This window comes from Meles meles, chromosome 2 (genome assembly GCF_922984935.1).
Source record: "Meles meles chromosome 2, mMelMel3.1 paternal haplotype, whole genome shotgun sequence".
NCBI lineage: Eukaryota > Metazoa > Chordata > Mammalia > Carnivora > Mustelidae > Meles > Meles meles.
This window is the reverse complement of record NC_060067.1, coordinates 12877144-12902208: the sequence shown is the minus strand read 5'-3', so window position 1 is coordinate 12902208 and position 25065 is coordinate 12877144. Positions and strand designations below refer to the sequence as shown.

At 35.8% G+C, this 25065-nt stretch overlaps 1 protein-coding gene across 1 annotated transcript; it reads right to left on the bottom strand.

Moving 5' to 3' along the window:
- Positions 1–580: 580 nt before the first annotated feature.
- On the bottom strand, positions 581–24862 carry LOC123936789 (transmembrane protease serine 11B-like). The gene is made up of 10 exons (XM_045997372.1): positions 24858–24862; positions 16509–16627; positions 9333–9448; positions 9180–9247; positions 7457–7617; positions 5978–6016; positions 4045–4219; positions 1864–2123; positions 1371–1513; positions 581–742 (listed from the first exon to the last, which is right to left on the bottom strand). The coding sequence occupies exons 1-10, from the start codon at positions 24860–24862 to the stop codon at positions 581–583; spliced, it is 1248 nt and encodes a 415-aa protein (XP_045853328.1).
- Positions 24863–25065: the final 203 nt, after the last annotated feature.

Here is a 25065-nt window from a genome sequence, read left to right as displayed (position 1 = left end):
TCTAGTCTTTACTTTCCTGTACTATAAATTGAGAAACATTCTAGCTCATATTCCTTCTCCACTCCAAGATCGTATGATTATACAAGGTACACAAACTATCTCACGTATAAATAAAAATGAATGTCTATTAATTTATCTGACAAAATAATAATTTACAGAATGAAAAATAATTTCTTTGGTAGACCTAGCATATATATTCTCATACTAACAAAATGTGTTTCTTTAAATTTTGAAAAATAAATTAAGGTAAATTCTGAATACAAAGGTAAGATAAATCAGAACTAGACTATGATTTGGCTAATTGAATTTAAATTTAAAAATTCCAAAAAAAAAGAACAAGGCTATTAATAAAAATATTTTGGCCATCTTTTCCTTTTTTTCTTTGCTGTTTCCTAAGTTATCTGAATAGATAATTAAATGAATGGATAGTGTTTTAGATAAAATAAAATATTTATAAAGACCTTTATGTATTCGAATATAAGAAAAGGATTTATATCAACAATCAAAGAGAAAGACTTGAAGCAACAGATAAGAATACCCTGCAGTTGTCTTTATATTCCACTCCAAAGTTACTTTTCCTTCAGAGTCCAGTCTTGGAAGTAATCCAATCACGATAAGCAGTCACTCGTGTGTAAACACCAGGCTTGTTCTTTTTAGCGCATCCATCACCCCAGCTTACTATTCCAACAAGGTGCCAGATATTTCTAGAGTCCGGGTAAGCTAGTGGTCCACCAGAATCATTCTAGAAGAAGATAGGAAGACATGTTTCTTGCCCCTTCAAAGAATTTCCTTTTACTGTTTCTCTGGATTTATCAAAAGCTGCTGGGCATGGAAAATAGTTTACCCTCTTTTGGGCTCAGAACTGTAGAACTTGGGTTTATTCAAAATCCAGGGCAACTACAAACCAAAATATATTGCCTATAGCTGCCATAGGTTGGATTGGACAGAGCAGACTTGATATGAGTTCAGCCTTGAGTATGGAGAAAATGATGCATAATGAAGCATGAGGAATGGGGGAAGTGTGCACATGTTAGACCTCCTGCTGCATCTTTGGATAAGGAAGAGGTAGCACTCTATTGTGCAGATTTCCCAGAAAATAGGGCTAAATTTATTTTATTATCAGGTAAGTATTGTCCTTGGTATGGACTCCTAGACTGAAAACTTCATGAGAGCAGGGATTTTGTTCACCAGTACATCCCCAGCATCTAGCCTGGTGTCTGATACGTAACTGGGATCAATAAATATCCATTATGTGGATCAATATAATCTACTCTATGGAAATCATTAACACACACAAAAATTTTGTGTTGACAGAAACTTCCATTTAATTAGTACTTTGGGAGAAAATGATTTGATATGTCTACACATACCTGACAAGCATCAGCTTTTCCTGACATAAATCCAGCACATAGCATTTTATCAGTCACTGTGCCCGATAACGCATGCGGAGCATTACAAACTTCATTGTCAATAATCTTCACAGAGGCTTGCTGAAGTATTACTGGCAGGGGACCTAAAGGCAATACATTCTCTGTGTTATGGAAATCTTAACTCTGATTGTGGAGACAATGAACATATGCAGAATAAAGTAGATTTTTTTGGTCAGCAAGCGCCAGGCCAGGCCCAGCATAGATGGGTCCCTGTCTGGTGTTTACTGCAGCTGGCTGCCTCACGCATAATTCCAACTTTTCCAATTCTTATTCCCAGAGGCATTTTAAAAATTGAAGACAATTTGGCCCCACCCCTTGGTTTTCTTTTTGATATATTTACTGACTGATTAATTGCATGAGAGAGTGATTGATTAATTGATTGTTTAAATGATTATTCCCATGAAGCTATTACTTTTTTTACAGAAAAACTTACCATTCATATAAAGTGTTCCCCATCCTGTAACGACAACACTGGCATTTTCTGAGAGCTTCATTGTGGCTTCAGGAAGACAAATCTTATGAACATACTTTGTAAAAGAGACTTCTTCAGCAAGCCGCACAAGGGCAATATCATTATAAACCCCAGCGCTGCTATAATTTTCATGAAAAATAATGTTTTGGACTTTCTGTGTCATATATGGTTTATTTACTACTGTCCCAAAGTTGACGGTCCAATCATCTGAATTATTTTTCCTGAAAGACATAATTTCATTAAAATACATGCAGATTTGAGCAATAACGGTGTCCATAGTGGTTATTACCTCATAACTGCAAAGCACGAGGCTCCCAGCCAACACAAGAAAGTACCATATTCTTATTTTCAAGGATGTCTTTGACACAGAGATATGGCAAATAAAATAGTGCTAAAGACTATTAGATCTGTCAGACTTCTGCAGATCCTCCTAGCTAGAGCCACCGGTATCTTCTGCTACTAAAACCCTACCCAGTTTCTGAGCATTTGACTTGAGTAGGAGTCATATGAACAGCCTCAGTGGACAGGGCCCAGAATCACTCTTATTGCCAAACACCCTGGGTTCCAAGAGTCTGTGGCAGGCTCTCGACATCTTTGTGCATAAAAAATTGTCATTTGTTCTTACCCAATCACCCCATTATTAAGGGCATTTGGCTTCTAATTAAATTTTCTGATTATTTCTCCAGTTCTTCACTGAAACTCTCTCTTAATTTAAGACCTAACTTCCTGTTTAATTTTTCTCATCTTCCCTCAAAATGTCAGTTGCTGTTTTTGTTTTTGTTTTGTTTTGTTTTTAATTTTCAAAAACTTGATGTAGTGGTAACACTCTTCAGTCCTTCTCCCATTCTGAAACTTTCGGTGACTGCCCACACTCAGTGTGTTTCTTGAACTCTGCTCCCTTAGAATCAATTCAGACTCCATCTCCTGAGATTTGCATTTAAGAGGTCTGGTGTGATACTGAAGGACCCATACTTTGAACAAGTCCCGTGGGTGGTCTCCTGTGTATCGACTACCTTTTGAAAATTGCTTCAGAAACAGATCCTGCAACCATCCTTTATAAAGGAGACTTTCTCAGGAAGTAAGCAACTGGTCAACTAGAAATGTGCCCAATCTATACAACAAATTTTCCAGAGTGTATTTTCTTATGGGTTTTGTTTTTTTTTTTAACAGACCTTCTCTACTTCAAATTGTTCTTTTTGTTTGCTGTCTACGGAATACAACCTGTGTTGTTCCACCTCAACACATCTGAAGAAGGTGGTTTTCCAGATCCAAAAGATGTATTGTTCTTTCCCATCTACCTACCCCATCAATCAAATCTTTTATCTGTAAGGTCCAGGTTAATCTTACATCTGCATCCCTCAGCTGGATATGCTCACCTTCTTCATCAAATTTTCACAGAACTTATTGTCTTGTGGTAAGTGTGGCACCTACTACACTATGCTGATTAATACCTTTAATATATCACATTTAAATATTTTCAGTTAGGTAGTAAACACCTGGAGGACAAGGCAAATAAGCATGTAGCAACTGGAATGAGACATACCTGGCATCACATTCAATTTCTGTTAATTTAATAACTGTATGAACTTTGCCAAGTTACGTCACCATTTCATTCAGACCTAGTTTCCTCACCTTTAAATAGATTAAATTATACCTTCCATACAGAATTATTGTTATGATTAAATAAAATGTAAATGTAAATAAAGCACTTCATGTCAGGCCAAAGTAGCTATTTGCAAAATGTGAATTACTTCTATTCACCTTTCCTCTTTGACAAATTAATTAATTAATTTATTTATTTTAGAGAGAGAGAGTGAATGTGCACAAGCATGGGGTTGTGTAGAAGGAGAGGGAGAGAGAAATTTAAGTAGACTCTGTGCTGAGCCTGGAGCTTGATACAAGCTCCCACCCCACGCTGAGATCACAACCTGAGCAGAAATCAAGAGTTGGCTGCTCAACCAACTGTGCCACCCATGCGCCCCTCCTCTTTGACAAATTTAAATGCTTCTGCTGCCCTTCAGGTATGCAGGTAATTATACATTTCATTTGGCTTTGGTGAATGTTCACACATTTAGGTCAGTCCGCACAAATGACCCAAATAAGCCTGCACCCAGAATCCTACAGTTAGAATTTTGCACTTACTTAGCAAAGCAGTGAGCTGCAGATAATAGCCACCGGCTGCTGATCAGAGATGCCCCGCAATAATGTTGACCTTTCCATTGCATGCTGGCTTGCCATGGCCATGCCCCCACCAGGGCGTTTTTCCCATTTACAATTCGGTTGCCTGGTATGATACTGTTGGATGATCTTCCACAACCTAAAGAAAGGATTTATTTACACAGGAGCAGCTATCTTTGATTATTCCTTTTTTTTTTTAAGAGGATCTTTTTTTAAAAAATTTTATTTGTTTATTTGACAGAGAGATCACAAGTAGACAGAGAGGCAGGCAGAGAGAGGGGGAAGCAGGCTTCCTCCGGAGCAGAGAGCCCGATGCAGGGCTTGATCCCAGAACCCTGAGATCATGATCTGAGCTGAAGGCAGAGGCTTAGCCCACTGAGCCACCCAGGTGCCCCTCCTTTGATCATTCCTGACAAGAAATACATCTTAAGGCATTACTTGAAACCCTTCAGTGATTGTCCAGCAGCTACTCAGCAATGCTGTGTCTTTCCTAGAATGTACTGGGATCATGGTTCCTGACTCCATCTTGGTTTGGGTGACTTTTACTTATACTTTTTTTCACTCTTGACCATCTTTTGATGACTTTTATTTTATCTATTTGCTATAATTCTCATCTCTCCCACTAGACTGTAAATTTCTTAAAGGTGGAGACTTTATTTCAATATGTCTGTATCTCGTACAGCATATGAAGCACTATCTATGAAGTCCCATGTAGATAATAGCTACACCACTGAGTGAATGAATGCATGGATGTATCTTGTGTGCAACATGATACTCTAAAAAGAATTCATTTAAAAGATTTCAGAACTATTTTTTATCTTACAATAAATGTATTTGATATAGCCTACTTTTATATTTTCTTATTATCCTAAGTTGTCTTGTTTCCCTTCAGTCTTTTTTATTTTAACTTACTCAGACATTATATTTTTCACTCATGATTACATTCTTTGAAATCAGTTCTCATTTCATCCTTTGGACAACTCCTTACAAATGTTAAAATTCATAGGCCAGTGTTTTTCTTTTTTCTTTTTTTATTTCTTTTCAGTGTAAGAGTATTCATTGTTTTTGCACCATACTCAGTGCTCCATGCAATATATGCCCTCCCTAATACCCACCACCTGGTTCCCCCAAGTCCCACCCCCCACCCCTTCAAAACCCTCGGGTTGTTTTTCAGAGTCCATAGTCTCTCATGGTTCACCTCCCCTTCCAATTTTCCTCAACTCCCTTCTCCTCTCCATTTCCCCATATCCTACATATTCTTGGTTATGCTCCACAAATAAGTGAAATCATATGATACTTGACTCTCCCTGCTTGATTTATTTCGCTCAGCATAATCTCTTCCAGTCCCGTCCATGTTGCTACAAAAGTTGGGTATTCATCCTTTCTGATGGAGGCATAATACTCCATAGTGTATATGGACAATATCTTCCTTATCCATTCGTCCGTTGAAGGGCATCTTGGTTCTTTCCACAGTTTGGCAACCGTGGCCATTGCTGCTATAAACATTGGGGGTACAGATGTCCCTTCTTTTCACTACATCTGTATCTTTGGGGTAAATACCCAGTAGTGCCATTGCAGGGTCATAGGGAAGCTCTATTTTTAATTTCTTGAGGAATCTCCACACTGTTCTCCAAAGTGGCTGCACCAACTTGCATTCCCACCGACAGTGTAAGAGGGTTCCCCTTTCTCCACATCCTCTCCAACACATGTTGTTTCTGTCTTGCTAATTTTGTAGGCCAGTGTTTTTCAAAAGAAACTCCAGATATATATCTGGTATATCCAATAATTTAGAAAGATTACTTAATGGACTACTTAATGATATATTTCAAGATACTTTTTAGAATAATGATAGGGAAATATTTGTGAATGTTAAATTTATTATAGTTTCTAAACTTACAGTTGTTGGTAAGCATTTCAACATTAGCCTTGCTGATTTCTGAAATTAAAAAAACATAAAGTTAATAAAATATAATCAAGCAATTATCTTCAATCTAGGAACATTCATGCTACCTTCCTAGCCCAATTATACTCAAACTTTAACTATTCAGACTAGTTCACATATCAGTTAACAACCCTTCTCTCTCCTACTTTTTATATTTTGACAATCTCTACAGGTATCTACCAAGTAGTACAGGTCAGGGGAAAGGACATAGAAAACAGAGCTCTCAATTTTTTAATAGTTGTAGTAAAATATTTACTGAGGTGAGAAGCTGACATTCTTACTTAAAGAGGGACTGGGAATTAATTACCTTTGGATTTTTTTTCCTTATGATAATTCTCATCTCTCTGAAATGCTCAGAGTTATCTATAAAGAGAAAAATTCTAATTAAAATTTTATTTCATTGGGCCTATCCTCTTTAGAGTCATCTCATTACTATGACTGAATTATGAAATTTTGTGAATTTAACTTAAATTCAAGTTTCTTTTCTATTAGGAAGAGACTTAATTCTTTATTTTTATTATTATATTTTTTTAAATATTCACCCATTTATTAGAGAGGGAGAGAAACAGTGTAAGCATGGGGAGGGGCAAAGGGAGAGGAGGAGGATCTCAAGTCAACTCCCTGCTGAACATGGAGCCTCATGAAGGGCTTGATCTCACAACCCTGAGACCATGACCTAAGCCAAAACCAAGATCAGATTCTTAACTGACTGAACCACCCAGGTGCCCCTAGGAAAAGACTTTAGAGACAAAAAGAAAGAGCAGGGAACTACAAGAAGACCCACCAACAAGTGATGACTAAACCCCTAGGGCATAGAGGGGCAGCCTTCCTTCCCAACAGTTACCCACAGAGCAATTGTGTTGTTCTTTTGAGAAGCTCTAGCTCAAATTCACTTGGTCCACTGGTGACAAGGATTGTGAGGCAAAGGAGCTATAACTGGAAGTTGTCAGCCTTGATAGACTTCAAGTACACTAGGATCAACTCTCAGTCTGGAAAACCACAAAACTGAGCTCTGAAATACATGCTTATTACATAACAGGCCGTTAACAATCCAAATGAGAGATTCAAGAGCTTTGCAGGATCTTCATGATCTTTACAGACTTCACTTTCGATCCTGACAAGAGTAGAGGGGAGGAATAATGCTTGACCTTCCAAGCTCAAGTATATGCCCACACTTTAGTCCTCCTTCTTATCACTCTTCAAAGATTTTTATAGCACTGCCTCTTTCATGCCAACTCATTGGTAGGAGTACCAGAATTTAAGAAGTAAATTTTTCTTCCCAAAGCAAATTTTTGAAACTTCTGGATCATTTTTTTTCCTAGCAGTTTTTTTTTCCCAAAGAGCCAAGTAACAGGAAAACCAAAGTAACAGAAACCAAAGACCAACAGAAACCAAAACCCAAGTAACAGAAAATAGTGGAAATAAGAGAAATACCTATGAGTCTCAAGGAAGTAGGGACTGCATTCCAGAATGCCATGTTGTCTTTCAATATCTGATGAAAGATAGCTTCAATTTCAGTCTTCATGCTATCCCTCTTTGCTGGAGGAAATCTGAATGTCAACTGGAACTGTACACTTGAGCCATTGGAATCGGGACTAGAAAAAACAGAAATGTTCTAGTTTGCTGTTTCTTGATTTTCGTCAGCATTTTGTGAACACATTGAATTTCCTATATTTTGTCATATTTCCTTTACATATACTAAAGAACAATACACAGATAATGTCTCAGTATGTATAAAAGGTAAGAGTCTCTAAAAATCTTCTGACTAGATCACAGGTATTGGTCATGGAAGATGTGAATTACAAACTAGAAATTAGAGTATTTCAAACACAAGTCAGAAACAGAGTATTGGTTAACAAATGATTGATTTAAAATTTTATTAAAACAGTAAAAACCATGTCCTTGTGCAGATATTTCCTAATAACTTTAGAAAAAGAGATAAATGCAGGACCAGGAACCATTTGAAAGATGACTCCTAACATATATTCAGGAGTCAGTACTAAGCTTCTCCCTATCATTTCTTATACATCTCTACGCCAATGTAGCTGTACAATGAGAAAGCTCAGAAAGATAACTCTAAAGCATAAAGAGAATATCCAGTATTTATATATTCATTACATTCTTTTTATTAATTAGAAAAGGAGATTAATTCATTTGGGGAGACTTTCAAAACAAGTCACAATTTTTAAAAATACCCACAACTTCTATTTTCAATAGAAAGTTTTTGCTTGTAAGTAGGTAAGTTGATTGGTTTTCTGGCCAGCTGGATTTTTTTGTTTTGTTTTGGAAGTTCAGAATTTCCCCAGAATGGATATTGGCAATTACCAACTTATAAGTATCCTCTTGCTTTATCACTTATCCCCTGTGCTCCATGATACCCTCCTCCCTGAATCCCTCGTGACCATCAGCATACTCAAGCATGCTTCAAAGTCCTATTTAGACAAATTTTATCTTTTTTTTTAAAGATTTTATTTATTTATTTGACAGACAGAGATCACAAGGCAAGGAGGCAGGCAGAGAGAGAGGAGGAAACAGGCTCTCTGCTGAGCAGAGAGCCCGAATTGGGGCTCGATCCCAGGATCCTGGGATCATGACCTGAGCTAAAAGCAGAGGCTTTATAACCCACTGAGCCACCCAGGCACCCCTAGACAAATTTTATCTTAAATGACACTAGAATTCACTTTGCTTCACAGTCATTATAATGACAGTGATTACTAAAGAGACCAAAAGAAGATTATTTTAGGAAAGGTATGGCCAGATGGATGTGAATGGGAGAAGAGGAGCCTAGTAGGTTAGTAGCAAAACAATCAGATGGGACTCTTTTTTCACAGAGTTACAATTATCTTTCATCATAGCAGTCAGTTAGGACTGGCTGCTACCAGTAGCCTTACAATTACCCTTCAAGTGTGGGGATTACATATTTGTACAGAACAGTTCCTATTCTGAACAGAAATTTGTTAATTGCAATAACATTTTAATTTATGGGTCTTTCTTTTCTTTCTTTCTTTCTTTCTTTCTTTCTTTCTTTCTTTCTTTCTTTTCTTTCCATCTCTCTCTCTTTCTATTTTTTTTTCTGTTGTTCTTATTTAAAACCATGGCTGATGTGACATACCATCTACCTTCCTTTCCATAAGATCCTGATTGAATTTGCACTTACAGAATTTTGATGACCTGAGAGTTGATATATTCTTTATATATACTCGAATTTTGAAAAGCCTCCGACATCTGTCAAGAGAAAGAAACAAAGTGGCCACCATATCGGTTTCAATCAAATTTATTGTGAAATTATTAAAAGAAATCTCTGATTTACCTTAGTCTCTATATTTTTGCTCAGATCTGTGCTGGCTTGCGAAGCTCCGTTTTCACAACTATCATTGTATGAAACTCCAGAAATGTGAAAATCACCTCGGTAATAGAAAATCTTTCCTGTGAAACAAAGAAATACTCAAAGAATTTTAAAATAACAAATACCCTCAAATCCCTCCATATCTTTGTCTCGAAATTAATATTTGACCCAGATTTTTTAAATAATCAGAGGGAGGGAGAAAGAAAGTGGAAAGCAAGGAAAGGGAGTGAATATCCACTCGTTCTAGAAATGGCAACTACCAGATTTCATGAAGTGATACTCCTCCTTTCTTCATATGATAATAGATGTTACTGCCCTATTGAAGCCAGGATTATCCTCAGGATCCACCTCAAAACAGCAATCCAGGCAGTCACTAACAATCCACCTGAGTGTGCATTGGAGATGAAACCCATATTTCATATGCCATCTAAATTCTCATCCCAGTGATTACCCAATTACTCTTTCTAAGCACTTCTGATCAGGAAATATTACAAACATTCCCCTTCACTTTCTGGATGATCTACACCCTCTTATAATTTTTCTTCTGCCTCATTGCCTATCAGCCTGTTTTCTATTCCTTGTAGTCATTCTTTGAGGAATTCCCACTGCCCTTCTACTTCCGTCCAGTATATGGTGGCTGGTGTTTTGTGAGCATCACAAGGTCTCACATTCTCCATTCCTTCCAGTCTCTGAATGTAAATGGCTTTATCTAACATATTATTAGGCTACTGCAATTTAAAACAGGACAAGCCTAGAGGTAGTTCTTTCACATCATGCATGTACTTCTAAAAATAGGAAAAAGCCATTTGCAAGGATGTGGACAGAAGTAGAGGGCATTATCCTAAGCAAAATAAGTCAATCAGAGAAAGACAATTATCATGTGATCTCACTGATATGTGGAATTTAAGAAACAAAACAAAGGATCTTAGGGGAAGAGAGGGAAAAATAAAACAAGATGAAACCAGAGAGGGAGACAAAGCATAAGAGACTCTTTTTTTTTTTTTTAGAACAGCATCCATTTATTACTTCACAGTTCTGTAAGTCAGAGTTAAAGCAGACCTGGTTGGGTTCTCTGATTAGTGTTTCACAGACCTGAAGTCAAGATGTCAGATAGGCTAAACTTTCCTCTGGAGGTTCTTGGGTGAATCCAGTTCCAGGCTCATTCAGTTTTTTGTCAGAATTAAGTTCCTTGGATCTCTTGGTCTGAGGTCCCCTTTTCCCTGCTGGTTGTTAGCTGGGAGCCATTTCCAACTGTAGAGGCTACTGACATCCTTCTCACATAGTTCTCTCCATCTTCAAGCCAGCAAGTATACAGCAAATTCTCCTCATGCTTAGAATCTAACTTCCCCTTTTGCACCAGAGCAAACTTTCTGCTTTTTAAAGGGCTCATATGATTAAATTGCTCTCACCTGGATGATTTTCTTTTTTTTTTTTTTCATTTTATTTATTTTTTCAGCGTAACAGTATTCATTCTTTTTGCACAACACCCAGTGCTCCATGCAAAACGTGCCCTCCCCATTACCCACCACCTGTTCCCCCAACCTCCCACCCCTGACCCTTCAGAGACTCTTAATCATAGGAAACAAACTGAAAGTTGCTGGAGGGAAGGGAGGTGGGAGGATGGGCTAACTGGGTGATGAACATTAAGGAGGGCAGGTGATATAATGAGCACTAGGTATTATATAAGACTGATGAATCACAGCCTTGTACCTCTGATTAACTGAACTGAATTAAAATAAAAAAAAATTAAAAATAAGATAAATAAAAATTGGAACTAATATAAGATAGTATCCTGTTTTGGTTAAGCAATTAGCCATTCATATATTTTGAGAACAACAGTACTTTTGATCCATTTTAAAAAGTACCAGGGGACCTGAATGGCTCAGTCAGTTAAGTGGCTGCCTTTGGCTTGGGTCCTGATGACTTGGGTTCTAATCCTAGGGTTCTGAGATGGAGCCCTGCTCCCTGCTCAGTGGGGAGTCTGCTTTTTCCCTCTCCTTCTGTTTGCTCTTCTCCCTGCTTCTGTTCTCTCACACCGTCTCTCTCTGTAAAATAAAATCTTTAAAAAAAAAAAAAAAGTACCACATAATCTCTAAGGAATGCTAGTGATAATCTTTAAAAATATGATCTCTGAGCTGAAATAATTCATTATCCTGGAAGTCAGGAAAATCATTTCAATCTAAGATGTGAGAGACTGTGGACTCTGAGAAACAAAGTAAGGGTTTTAGAAGGGAAGGGAGTGGGGAATGGGTTGGCTCAGTGATGGGTATTAAGGAGGGCACATATTGCATGGAGCACTGGGTGTTATATGTAAACAAAGACTCTTGTAACACTGCATCAAAAACTAATGATGTACTGTATGCTGACTAACATAACATAATAAAATAAAAAATAAAAAAAAATAAGATAAAATAAAATAAAAAACTAGTTTCTTATCTTCCAATGGTCTCCTATATTTTTCCTCATGGCAAGTGGTATATATGAAAATCAAATGCTAGGTTCTAAGAAGTTACCTAAGGTCTTTCTAAAAGAATAATGCACACAAAGTTAGAGGAGCTAGTTTAAACCCTCCCACCAATTGGGTGTGCATGTTGGTATACCACTTTAGCCTTCTGGATATTTTTTCATTAATCACAAAGACTAAATTGCAAAAATAAACTTCAAGATCCTCTTTCTTAGCATTTCATGCTTTTGATCTATGAAGTCTATCATCAAATAGAAGAGCAAACAACTAGAATCTGCTAATTTTGTGTTACATCCAGTATGCTGAACTTGGGTATTTACAGAGAGGCAGATTTCTTTTTTTTTAGGAAACTATTTTATTTTATCACATAGATATTATTTACTTATTTGAGGGAGAGAGAATGTGTGTGTGTGTGTGAGAGAGAGAGAGTGTGTGTGTGTGTGCACTTGCACAAGTGGGGGGAGGGGCAGAGGGAGAGGGAGAAGCAGGCTCCAGGGACCCTGATGTAGGACTCTATCTCAGGACCTTGAGATCATGACTGAGCTGAAGGCAGACCCTTAACCAACTGAACCACCCAGATGTCCCAAGTAGGCAGATTAATTTGTCAAAAGTCATACATATCATGCCCATATTTAAAGAAACCATGATGTTTAGATATGTGTAGTTAGTTATATTACTGGAAAATCAGATTGATTTGAGGTAGAATTTTTAATTTTATTTTCCCTTGCTTATTTTTATAAACTGAATTGTCTCCCTAGAATTCATATGTTGAAGCTCTAACCCCCTATGTGACTATATTTAGAGATATGGCCTTTAACAAGGTAATTAAGGTTAAGTCAGATCATAAATCAGGTCATTAGGTTAAATCAGAAACCAGTAGAACTGATAGCCTTATAAGAGGAGATGTAAGAGAATATTCCTTCTTCCTCTCTCCTGAAAATCTGATCTTGGACTTCCAGCCCCCAAAACTGAGAAAATAAATATCTGTTGTTTTGAGACACCTAGTCTGTAGTATTCTGTTATGGCAGCTTGAGCTGAATCATACAATTACTTAGATAAGTTGAATGGGAATCTATCTGTACCCCACACTATGGTCTATAAAATCATAATCATAATTAAATCATAATCATAATATAAAATCATAATCATAATTAAAATCAATTTTACAGACATAGCAATGATCAGTATTTAGATAGTAATATGTCCATATCCCAAGGTTTATAATAAAATCTATATTTTAAGATAGAAATATATTTTACTACCTTTATAAAACATTGCTTTAGATCTATGGGTTGCAACACTATCTATTTATTAGAATAACTACAGAGCTTCTAAAAGGCATACATGGGTGGGCCCTGCCCCAGTTTCACTGAATCAGAAAACCTAAGAGAATGGACACTTCTTTGGAAGAGCTCCACAGTTGATTCTGAGAGGAAGCCAGGGTTTAGAACTACTAGATAAAGTATCTGAAGGATTTAGCAATTGTTTATAAATGTCTGTATAAGTTTGGAAAGAGTTTTGTTAAATAAAATAGTTAAGGAAGAGCTGAACCAGTCATTTCTAGAATAATGATCCTTGTGGAATATTAACCTGAGTTAATCCAAGAAGTAGAAAGTCAAAAATAATGTCTTGAAAACAATAGACATATTCAGACAGAGAAACTAATTTCATACCACTTGAATGATAGATTATTCTAGGTGTCATCCAACTCAAGTTGCTCTTAGTATTAACAAAGATTGTATTTTCGTTCCTAATTCAGAATCCTAGGGCAAATCCATCTTTCAGACTGACTCCAGATGATCTTAACAAGAGTTTTAAATGTGTATTTTTATTGCACAAGGAGCCCAGTTCAATTAACTTAAGTACAGGTAATATAAGCCCATCTAGCTTTGTATTTGAAATTGTAGGTGGTTAACCATGTAGAGAAAGTCAAGGGCAAATTTTAACCCCAAACATGTCCTGCTTGAGCCAGGATATCTGCAGTTCTCCCTTTTGCACCACTCCAGTCCATGAATGCATTGTTTCTCCAGAAGAAGGGACTTATTAAAATACAAATTATATTTTGGAAGGATAACTAATTAAGCTACTGGGCTTCTTCACAGGGCTTGATTTGGTAAACTTGGAGCAAATTTCCTTAAGGGGAAATTATATAATGAACATTATTTTTAAATGAGCAGAATCAAACAGAGGACAGAAGGATCCAGACTACAGAGAGTTCAGGGGTCAACATTGCAGGCAAGAGACTGTATGCATATCTTACCCATCTGAAGGACAAGTTTTGAAGTTTGAAACCAAGATGGTTAGAGAAAACATAAGGCACCTGGGTGGCTCAGTTTGTTAAACACCCAACTCTTGGTTTTGGCTCAGATCATGATCTAATGGGTGGTGAGATCAAGCCCTACCTAGGGCTCTGTGCTCAGTGAAGAGTCTTCTTGAAGACTCTCTTCCTCTATCCTTCCCCCAATGTGCTCTCTTGCTCTCTCTCTCTCAAATAAATACATCTTTAAAAGAAAAAAAAAGGATGGTTAGGGGAAACAAAGGGGAGACCAGGTTTAAGAAAAAGCTGGAATTTGTATTAGAAAAATGCATCCAATGCTTCATTATTGTATAGGGTAATATGTTTCAGAGAAATAAAACAGAAAAACTTATGATAAAGTAGAATAATACACTTGAAAGTTAAGGTCTGGGTTTATGTTCATCTATGACTCTTAAAAGCCTATAATAATAACCACTTTTCTTTTCTCAATCTTGATTTTTTGCATGTGAAAACAGTGATAGTAGTAAAACCTACCCTCCCTAGCTCAAAGAATTATCATGAGGATCAAGTGGAATAATGGATGTCAAATTTCTTTGAAAATATTAAGTAACTTCACAAATTTAAGGTTTTATTTTTTTAAAGGTAAAAATAAATTGGAATACCAATCTGAATGTGGTGTTAACAAAGATTTTAAAGATAAGATCAAATTTATAAAAACGTACAGTCACTTCTACTATCTACCGTTAGATGAGACATTTTTGTGGATGAAAGACCTAAATGTGAGACAGGAATCCAACAAAATCCTATAGGAGAATGGCCTCTTTTACCTCAGCTGCAGCAACTTCTTATTAGAGATGTCTTCAAAGGCAATGGAAATAAAAACAAAAATGACCTATTGGGACCTCATCAAGATAAAAAGCTTTTGCACAGCAAAGGAAATAGTCACCAAAACTAAAAGGCAGCCTATAGAATGGAAGATGTTTGCAAGTGTCTTATCAGATAAAGAGTTAGTATCCAAAATCTTTAAAGAATTTATCAAACTCAACACCCCAAACCCAAAAAATCCAGTCAAGAAATGGGCAGAAGACATGAACAGGCATTTCTCCAAAGAAGATATACAAATGGCCAACAGACACATGAACAAACGCTCAGCATCACTTGGCATCAGAGAAATACAAATCAAAATTACAATGAGATACTGCCTCACACTGGTCAGAACAGCTATAATTAGCAACTCAGGAAACAGATGTTGGCAAGAATGCAGAGAAAGGAGAACCCTCTTTCACTGTTGGTGGGAATGCAAACTGGTCCAGTGGTTTCCAGCCACTCTGGAAAGACAGTATGGAGATTTCTCAAAAAGTTGAAAATAGAGCTACCCTTTGACCCAGCAATTGCACTATTAGGTATTCATCCAAAGGGTACAAACATAGTGATTCATAGGGGCACATGCACCCCAAAATTTATAGCAGCAATGTCCATGATAGCCAAAATATGGAAAGCACTCAGATGTCATGTCCATCAACAAATGAATGCATAAATAAGAGGTGAGATATATAGATATAAATAGATACAGATATAGATATTTCAGACATCAAAAAAAGAATTAAATCTTGCCATTTGCAATGACATGGATGGAACTAGACAGTATTATGCTCAGCAAAATAAGTAAGTCAGGGAAAGATAAATATGATACGATTTCACTCATATGTATAATTTAAGAAATAAAACAGATGAACATAGGGGAAAGGAAGAGAAAATAAGACAAAAACAGAGAGAGAAAAGCCATTAACAGTCCCTTAACTATAGGAAACAAACTGTGGGTTGCTGGAGGGGAAGTGGGTGGGGGAGTGGGGTAACTGGGTAATGCGCATTAAGAAAGGCCCTTGAGATAATGAGTACTGGCTGTTATACGCAACTGATGAATCACTAAACTATCTCTGAAACTAAAAATACACTATATGTTAATTAAATTGAACTAAATTTTTAAAAAAGATGATACATTTGTGGATTATCCATTGCTATTTAGCAATTATATCTTAATAACCAGAATTGAGCCAAGAAGAGTAGGGATTTCCAGATTTTTAGATATATTTACTAAAAGATATAACAATTCAACTACTAATCTATTGCATAAGCTCCTTTATTGACATGCATTTTGGCCTCAAAATATTGAAATTTTTAGTTTTGTCCATACTCTCACAGTTGGTAATATGTTACAGAGTGACTCAAGGAGGCATTTGATTCAAAAAAATTTATAAACTTTGGTATTAAATAATAGAGAATTATTACATTGAAATAACAGTAAATAGATGAGAAATTTTCCATGAAAAAATTTAATATTCATGTCATTTCTTATCACCTTCTAAAAATAAAAGGAGATTTAGTAGCAAGGTGAAAATAAAAAATAGGCAATACTGACCAACAGCCAGAAAATGAATAAGAAGACCAATAGTTATTCCCAAGATTGCTATCACTCCAAGAAAAATAAAGATCACCATCCATGCTGACCAAGATCTTCTCTGGGAGGATATGCCATACCTATAAAAGGAAAAAAACGGTTCGAATCAGGTGATAGACATTCTAAATTTACCTGGCTCTCCTTCAACTCATACAACATAATATATAATTTATGAATAGGTCCTTATTTCAGCATGAAGCATAGAAGCCTTAAACATCTCAAAGAAGGTAGACCTTAATGCTCATTCATTAAACATACCATATTTGAGTACTGTGTTAGCTTCCAGGGATATTGCAGTGAGCAAGATTCACTTCAGAGATTCATGGTTTCTCTGAAGAGAAATTGATTGCTCTTTTTATTTATCTAAAGCAGGTTATAAAATACTAGGTGTGGTCTGATTGTATTTTTGACTATAATCATACCATGTATACAGACATATATAGATTTATAAACAAATATATAATATAACCATTTGTAAGTTTTAATTAAATGTGAGAGGAAATACCATGATGCCAACCTCAGTTATCCCATAACTGCAGTTATGTTATAAGATTATAGGTAGAGTTTTCTTTTTTGTTTACTTTTTTCTTAACTATATTTTCTAATGTTTCTACAATAAACATGGATTCTTTGAGTCATATAAATTAAGAGGTAAGTTTCATCATCAAAGCTAATTAATTAGGTGAAAAATAATCAGAAAATATGGTGACGTGGGGGTATAGCTCAGTGGTAGAGCATTTGACTGCAGAAAATATGGTGACTTGTCATCACCCAAATGGAGTGGTCTAGAGTTATAATTAGATCTTATGGTTACCCTCAGTCTAATCTATCTATAGTTTGGACACTAGTTATTTATCATTCATATTTTAAAAGACATGATGTCATGAAATTGCTGATTTGGAGGAAGAGCTTTAACAAGCACTCATAAAATTCTGATTTCAGGGGCACTTGAGTGGCTCAGTCAGTTAAATGTCTGCCTTCAGCTCAGGTCATGATCCTTGGGTCCTGGGATGGAGCCCTGTACTGGGATCCCTGCTCAGCGGGGAGCTTGCTCTTCCATCTCCCTCTGCCCTTCCTCTCCTGCTCATGCTTATTCTCTCTTTCTCACTCTCTCTCAAATAAATAAATAAATAAAATCTTTAAAAAACATCTTATTTCAAATTTCAAAGTAGCTTAAGCAGTTTCTTCAATCTTTCATATTCTGCATCACCCTAAACAAAACTTGTAAAACAGAGGAGTTTATAATCAGGGGATATATTTGGCACATTAGATTTCCCTATGAATATCAGAATCTTTTTGTTTTGATTCCTCTAGAACCAGTTTATTTTTCGGTAGAGAAGTTCCTTTAAAAAAACAAATATTACCTTATGACACAACTGTACAACTCCACCCAGTTTTATTCCCTCTCTGCTCTGTTCCCTATTCTTAATCCTACCTCTTCTTCCTACCCCTTTGATGACTTGTTAATTAGTGTTTCCCGGAAGCAGATTTGTCAAGCTCCTCAAAGAAACTCCCATTTCAGATGCATTCCATGTGTGCTTTCATACCAGAATCCTGCTGTTTAATCTCATCCTCAGAGCAAAGAGCCATTCAGGTATTGTGTTTTTTACACTAGATGAATCACACTTTAAAGGGAGTATGCAGTTAAGGTAATTAATAGCTATTTAGAGCCCAATGATTATCTGATAATAAATCTTTTCAAATAAGTAGAAATGTTTACTGTGATACTGAGGTCTCAAATTTGTTTTGGATTAGCCAGTCATAATTTATTCTGGTAGCTTAGTCTTTCTGAAACGTGCAAATTAATTTGAAGGACTTTTAACATTATGTACCCCAAATAATGACTCTAAAGTAGCTGAAATGGTTTCTATATAAGTAATCTCCAGATTACAGTTTATATTTCTTTGAAAGCTCCTTTTAGAAGCTCTGGGAAGTGCTAGAGAATACATTTTGTTAACAATAGCACTGATGCTTTTTTCCCTTTCATTATGAATTTCTTCATGTTATAAATAAGGATAGCCTTTTATATCTAAAGCATCATAGTTGTTTATGTTTTATTCAACCCTTCCTTTAGTAACTGTGATGCATGGACTCTAGGAATTGATTATTATTTTTGAATAATAGCTGAAATTATTTAAATGATGTTTTAAATATTTAAAAAGTTTCCACTCATGAAACAATTTACTTTCTCACTTAGCAGATTAATTTTGGCCTTTTTTTTTTAAACAGAAACGTGCATTCCAAAAATGAACTTATTTAGCAAACAAAACAGGTTAAAAATTAATCTTCAATGAATTTAACCAGCTCCATACACTTAATTAAACTATAACTGCCTCATTTTTGTATTGAATCTAATTCAAGTAAGGGCTTGTCACTCTTCTGGCATAATCAAACATTTCCCTTAATCAAATCATAATAATAATGTCAATAAAAATAATGGTAACTGCATGATTCACAATTTTAAAGCATCATTTTACTAATTTATCTCACAGTCTACACCAGGTATTATTTCCTAGATTAGATTTTCTTAGAACTACCTTCTGATATTGCATTAGCAGTTAAACTAGCAAAGCATTACAATAACTGTAATTTTCATTAATTAGAATTTAATTTATAGACGATTTGAATTAGATGTACCCAAATTTTGTTATACAGGGAAGAGTGTTAAAGCAGAATTCCAGTGCAAAATTCTCCAAATTTTATAAAGATCAACTTTTTTTTTTTTTCCATAGAGGACTTTAAGTCATTAGGGAAAGAGTTATGAATAAGGAATGGAGAAATTAATGATCAAATGAGTTGAATGGCTTCCACCAATAACTTTCCTCTGGAATTGCAGAAAAGCAGAGAGCCTACAGAGGGAATGTGTTTGAAAATCTATGAAGTTTTAAGGACGCACTGGAGTCTGCCAGCTGCCAATTCAGGACCTGGATTATAAGTACATTATTCCAAAAATTTATAATGAAATTTACATTTTAAAATTATTTCCAAGACAACATTTTCATATCAGAAAATATTATTTTAATTACATTACTAGAGAACAGAAAAAAATGGTAGTGTTCTTAAAAAAAAAAAGTAAGCAAAATTTTGCTGAGATTGGATTCTTTTATTTTTTAACTTCCAGAAACTTTCCCAAAGATTTTGCCAAAATTTTGGACCGCAGAAACAATAGCATTTTTTTAACAGTGTACAGAAATAAAAATCTAAATTATAGAAAGCAAGCAGTTAACGAAAAGCTAAAAGATAATCTAAGAACATGCTAGGTTTTGTAGACTTAATCTCCCAAATAAAATCCCATTTACCGGTACATAGTATTCCGATTGTTGTGGTGTTGTCAGGAACAAGGATGGTGACAATGACGATAGTGATAATTAAAATAAGGGCCTTCTGGTGTAGCTTTTAAGGAGATCAGTGTTTCCCAGGTTTTTGTGTGACGTCCAGTGTTGATTGGTTTGTTTTCATGGGCTGGGTGAAATCTAGAGAACAAATATGATGACACTTGTATGACCAGTATTAATGACTTTCATATTTCTATGGTTTCAAGACAGGAGTCATCCAGGGAATCACAAACTTCCTTGATTCGGCTATTTAGAAAAAAACCAATAGCCTACTCCTAGATTGGTCTTCTAGAAGGTAGACATAAGAAAGAATTTTGTGGTTAAATTGGGACAATCCTAAATCTGTGTTTGGCCAGTTCCATTTATACTGGCTTCTTTCCCAGCTGACATCAGGTATAACTAGGCGGAAGTTTCTGACAAATGAATTTTCACAAGGTACCAATTTTAATATAATTAATATCACCATTCTGATGTAAATGAAATTGTATTTCATTGTGATTTACATTTAAATTTCCCTAATTACCAGTGAGGATAATTATCATTTTCATTCTGGGTTTCTTGTTCTGAGAATTTTGCTCATGTATCTAACTATTGGGTTATTTATCTTCTTTCTTATGGATATATGTGAGTTATCTATTTATACTGGATATTGCAATTCTGTATGTAAGGCGCTTGGAAGTTGCCATTCCATCCTAAGAAGAAGTATAAAGCTTAACAGACTGTGAAATCAGCAACTCTTTTTTTGTGTCCATAACTGAGGAGAGGACACAGAGCAAACAACTGCCCCAAATACTGGAAAGATAGACAAGAACATACAGTTAATAAGTGAATCAAGACTCTAAGTATTCTTAAGTCTTGACTGAGTCAAGAGTCAAGGGCAGAAACCATCAGAGCAGAACCAGCGTCAGGAAAGAAAAACCTAAAGTGTAATTGACAAACTGCTGGAGATTTGGTATGAATAACTCTGAGAGTTAAAAACTCCAGAGGGACCCAGTCATAGGGGGAAGCCCATAGCATTGTGAGATTCAGCCAGACTCCACAATAATATTGAAGAAAAATCCACCTGGGCTTCTGGTGGGGAGACAGAAAAGGGAACATTTTGAAATATTCCAGAGCACTCTATTCTTCTTAACAAGGCCTGCCTTGGGATAGACAAAGCCTATCATACTGGGGTATTAACAGAACCTAACTAACCTGGGAAAGGGAAGTACCCAACCTCAGATAATTTTTCCATCCTGAGAACAGGAGGTAAAAAAATTGACAAACACATGTGAAGTTCATAGTCTAGAGGCATTGATTCACTAAAAGAGTAGACTTAATCATCAGACTGTAGAACACTCCTCCCTATACCTTACCACCACATTACTAAAGGCCTGTTTATGGTAGTTCCTTTTACCTGATATGTCACGCCCAAATATCAGGGAAATTTTACAAGACACACCAAAGGGGGGAAAAAAAGAAAAAGAAAAAGAAAAAAGAAAACCCTCAGTTTGAAGAGACAGAGACAGAGCAAGTCTCAGAACCAGATGTGACAGGAATGTTGGAATTACTATACCAGGAATTTAAAACAGCTATGATTGATACGTTGACAGCTCTAATGGGCAAAGTAGACAGCATGCAAGAATAGATGGGAAATGTAAGCAGAGAGAAATCCTACAAAAGAACTGAAATGCTACAGATTAAACAACAACAATAGCAACACTGTTACGGAAATGAAGAATGCCTTTGAAGGGACATAACAGCCCTAAATGTGTACCTAACTACAGCGTCAAACTACATGAGACAAAAAGCGATAGAACTGCCAGGAGCAATAGATGAATCTGTCACCATAGTTGGAGACATACATAGAGACACGTCTATATCAGAAGTGGACAGATCCAGCAGGTGAAAGATCAGTAAGAACAGAGTTGAATTAAACACCATCAATCAACTGAATAATTGATATCTATAGACTACTTCATCCAACAACAATAAAATACAAATTCTTCTCAAGATCACGTGGAATATTCATCAAGAGAGATCAAATTCTGGACCACAAAATACACTGACAAACTTTAAAGAATAGAAATCATACATTGGGGACACCTGAGTGGCTCAGTTGGTTAAGCGGCTGCCTTCGGCTCAGGTCATGATCCCAGCGTCCTGGGATCAAGTCCCACATCGGGCTCTGTGCTCGGCAGGGAGCCTGCTTCTCTCTCTGTCTCTGTCTGCCACTCTGTCTGCCTGTGCTCGCTCTTGCTCTCTCTCTCTGACAAATAAATAAATAAAAATCCTAAAAAAAAGAAATCATACATTGTCGGCTCTCACCTCACAATGAAATTAAAATAGAAAAAGCAATAACAGAAAAATAACTGGAAATCTCAACTTCTGTGCAGGTTAAATAACTTGCTTCTAAATTACACCAGTCATTCAAGAGAATTCTCAAGAGAAATTTTAAAATATTTTGAACTAAATGAAAACAAAAACAACTTATCAAAATTTGTAGGATGCAATGAATAGAAGGAAATTTATAGTATTGAATGCATATACAGTCAACCTTGAACAAAAAGAGGCTTAGGGATGTTGACCCCCCTGTTGAATTGAAAATATGCCTATAACTTGACTCCCCCCAAAATTAACTACTAATAGCCTACTGTTGACTGGAAGCTTTACTGAAAACATAGATAGTTGATACATATTTTGTATGTTATATGTATTATATAAAATGTCCTTACAATAAAGTAATCTAGGGAAAAGAAAATATTATTAAGAAAATTTTAAGGAAGAGGGGTGCCTGGGTGGCTCAGTGGTTTAAGCCGCTGCCTTCGGCTCAAGTCATGATCTCAGGGTCCTGGGATCGAGCCCCGCATCGGGCTCTCTGCTCAGTGAGGAGCCTGTTTCTCCCTCTCTCTCTGCCTGCCTCTCTGCCTACTTGTGACCTCTGTCAAATAAATAAATAAATTAAATAAAATAAAAAGAAAATTTTAAGGAAGAGAAAATACATTTAAACTACTGTAAAAAATCTATTGGTAATCTGTGCAATTCAAACCTGTGGCTGTTCAAGGCTCAACTGTATTTTATTAATTCTATCCTATTACATTATTCTTTAAATTTTATGTTATACATGTTGCTGGCATATAGAAATAAAATAGGTTTTCATACATTGACCTCTCCAGAAAACTTTTTTTTTTCTTGAACATTTTTTTGAATATTTATCATATACCTACATCATCAAGTCATCCGCAGATAAGAATAGAATTAGTACCTCTTTTTCATTGCTTATATTTTTTATTTTGTTTTGGTTGATTGGTTGACTGATTCCTAGAACTCTAGTATACTGCTGAAAAAAATGACAGTAGCAGGCATCCTTCCTCTGTTCTCAATTTCAAGGAGAGGTTTTCAGTGTTTCACTATTCAGTAGGATGTTTGCTGTCACTTTACCAGATTAAGTAAATTATCTTCTGTTTTTAGTTAGATGTATTTCATCATAAATTAACTTCAAATTTCATCAAATGCTGTTTTTTGCATAATTGAGATAATCATACTTCTTTTCTACCTTTATTTGATCAACGTTGTAAGTCACATTGATTGATATTTAAATATTAAACCGACTCTATTTGTGGAACAATACTAACTTGATTGTAACTTATACACATTTTATGTATCACTGGGTTTCATATGCTAGTTTGTTTAAGATTTTTGCATCCATGCTTCTGAGAGACGATGGCACAGTTTTCCTGTCTTTTAATATCATTGTTAAGCTTCATAATCAAAGTTTGTTGGCCTTATTAAACAAGGTGGGAAATAACTATCTTGTTGCAAATAAATTTTAAAATTTTTATGAAGTAAAAAATTTCTAGAAAAAAAGACCCTTAATTTGCCAAAACTGACATAATCACCACTATACTATAAAAATTACTAACTGCCTTTGTGGAGCATAACAAAGAACATGGAGGACATAGGGAGATGGAGAGGAGAAGGGAGGTGAGGGAAATTGGAGGTGAACCATGAGAGACTATGGACTCTGAAAAACAATCTGAAGGTTTTGAAGGGGTGGGGGGTGGGAGGTTGGGGGAACCAGGTCATGGGTATTAGAGAGGGCACGTACTGCATGGAGCACTGGGTGTGGTGCAAAAACAATGAATTCTGTTATGCTGAAAAGAAATAAAAAAAAAAAAGAATTACTACCTGCCTTTTCAAGAATACTACATTTTGGACTTTGCATAAACTTGAAATAAACTTTCCATTTTACCAACTCACTAAGATTCAGGAGTTTATCTCTTGAAATAGCTAATAACAGAAAATTATCTGTAACAAATACAAATATTATCTAATATTTACTGTCAATTTATATTTTTAAACAAAATTTAAAGATATGAAAATATTTTTATTAATCAGTCATCTCATATGCATCTCTTCTTCCTTTTGATTTGCTTCTAGTATCAGAAATAGAAGCTGTGGACTGGTATGGTTCTCCAACTTTCCATGGATGAAGAACATTGCTGCTGAAAGAGCATAAACTTTTCTCCCATTTTGAACAAAGTGTAAAATTTTAGTACTCATGCCATTTTTCTCTTCTCAGCCCCATAATCACAAAAGAGCTCTCAGTTCTTAAAGGAAAAGCACAGATGTCATGTTATAATTATGGTCCTGTTGAATCATCATTCTTTAAATGACTAAGTTATAGAATGTACATTTGTTCTAAGGACACTCCCACAGACATCATGACCTAACTTCAAGTCAAGCATGAAGTCTCAATGTCAGCTCGGATAAGAATTATTCAAATGCTTTGCAGCAACTGGAATTTTCCACCCCATGATGGTACTTCCTTTTCCTGGGTATATATTTTCCCCAGAAGCTTTATCTTGTTATTTGCATCTATATTCATTTATTTTCAAAGTCCTTCAAAACTGTCTTAAGGCTTTCTACTAAATCTTCTACAAAAACTCTGGCCCACAGTAATTCTATTATTTTTTTGTGATGAAATTTCACATACCTCATAGCAACTAATTATTATTTTCTATTCTATTTGTGCCATATCTATTTCCCCAAGTAGATTATAAAGTCCTGAATTGTAGGGTTTATGTCTTATATTAGTTTTTCATACATTCTAGTGTTTTTTTGTTTGTTTTTGTTTTCGAGAAAGAGAGTGAGAGAGAGCATGGGTAGAGGGGCAGATGGAGAGGGAGAGAATCTTAAGCAGG

What these genes read in the sequence shown, in the direction of transcription:
- LOC123936789 (XM_045997372.1), bottom strand. An exon ending in TGAAATGCTTACCAACAACT is followed by an intron (nt 4,220 to 5,977) that starts GTAAGTTTAGAA and finishes TCCTTTCTTTAG; the next exon opens with GTTGTGGAAGATCATCCAAC. An exon ending in GCAGCTCACTGCTTTGCTAA is followed by an intron (nt 2,124 to 4,044) that starts GTAAGTGCAAAA and finishes TATGTCTTTCAG; the next exon opens with GAAAAATAATTCAGATGATT.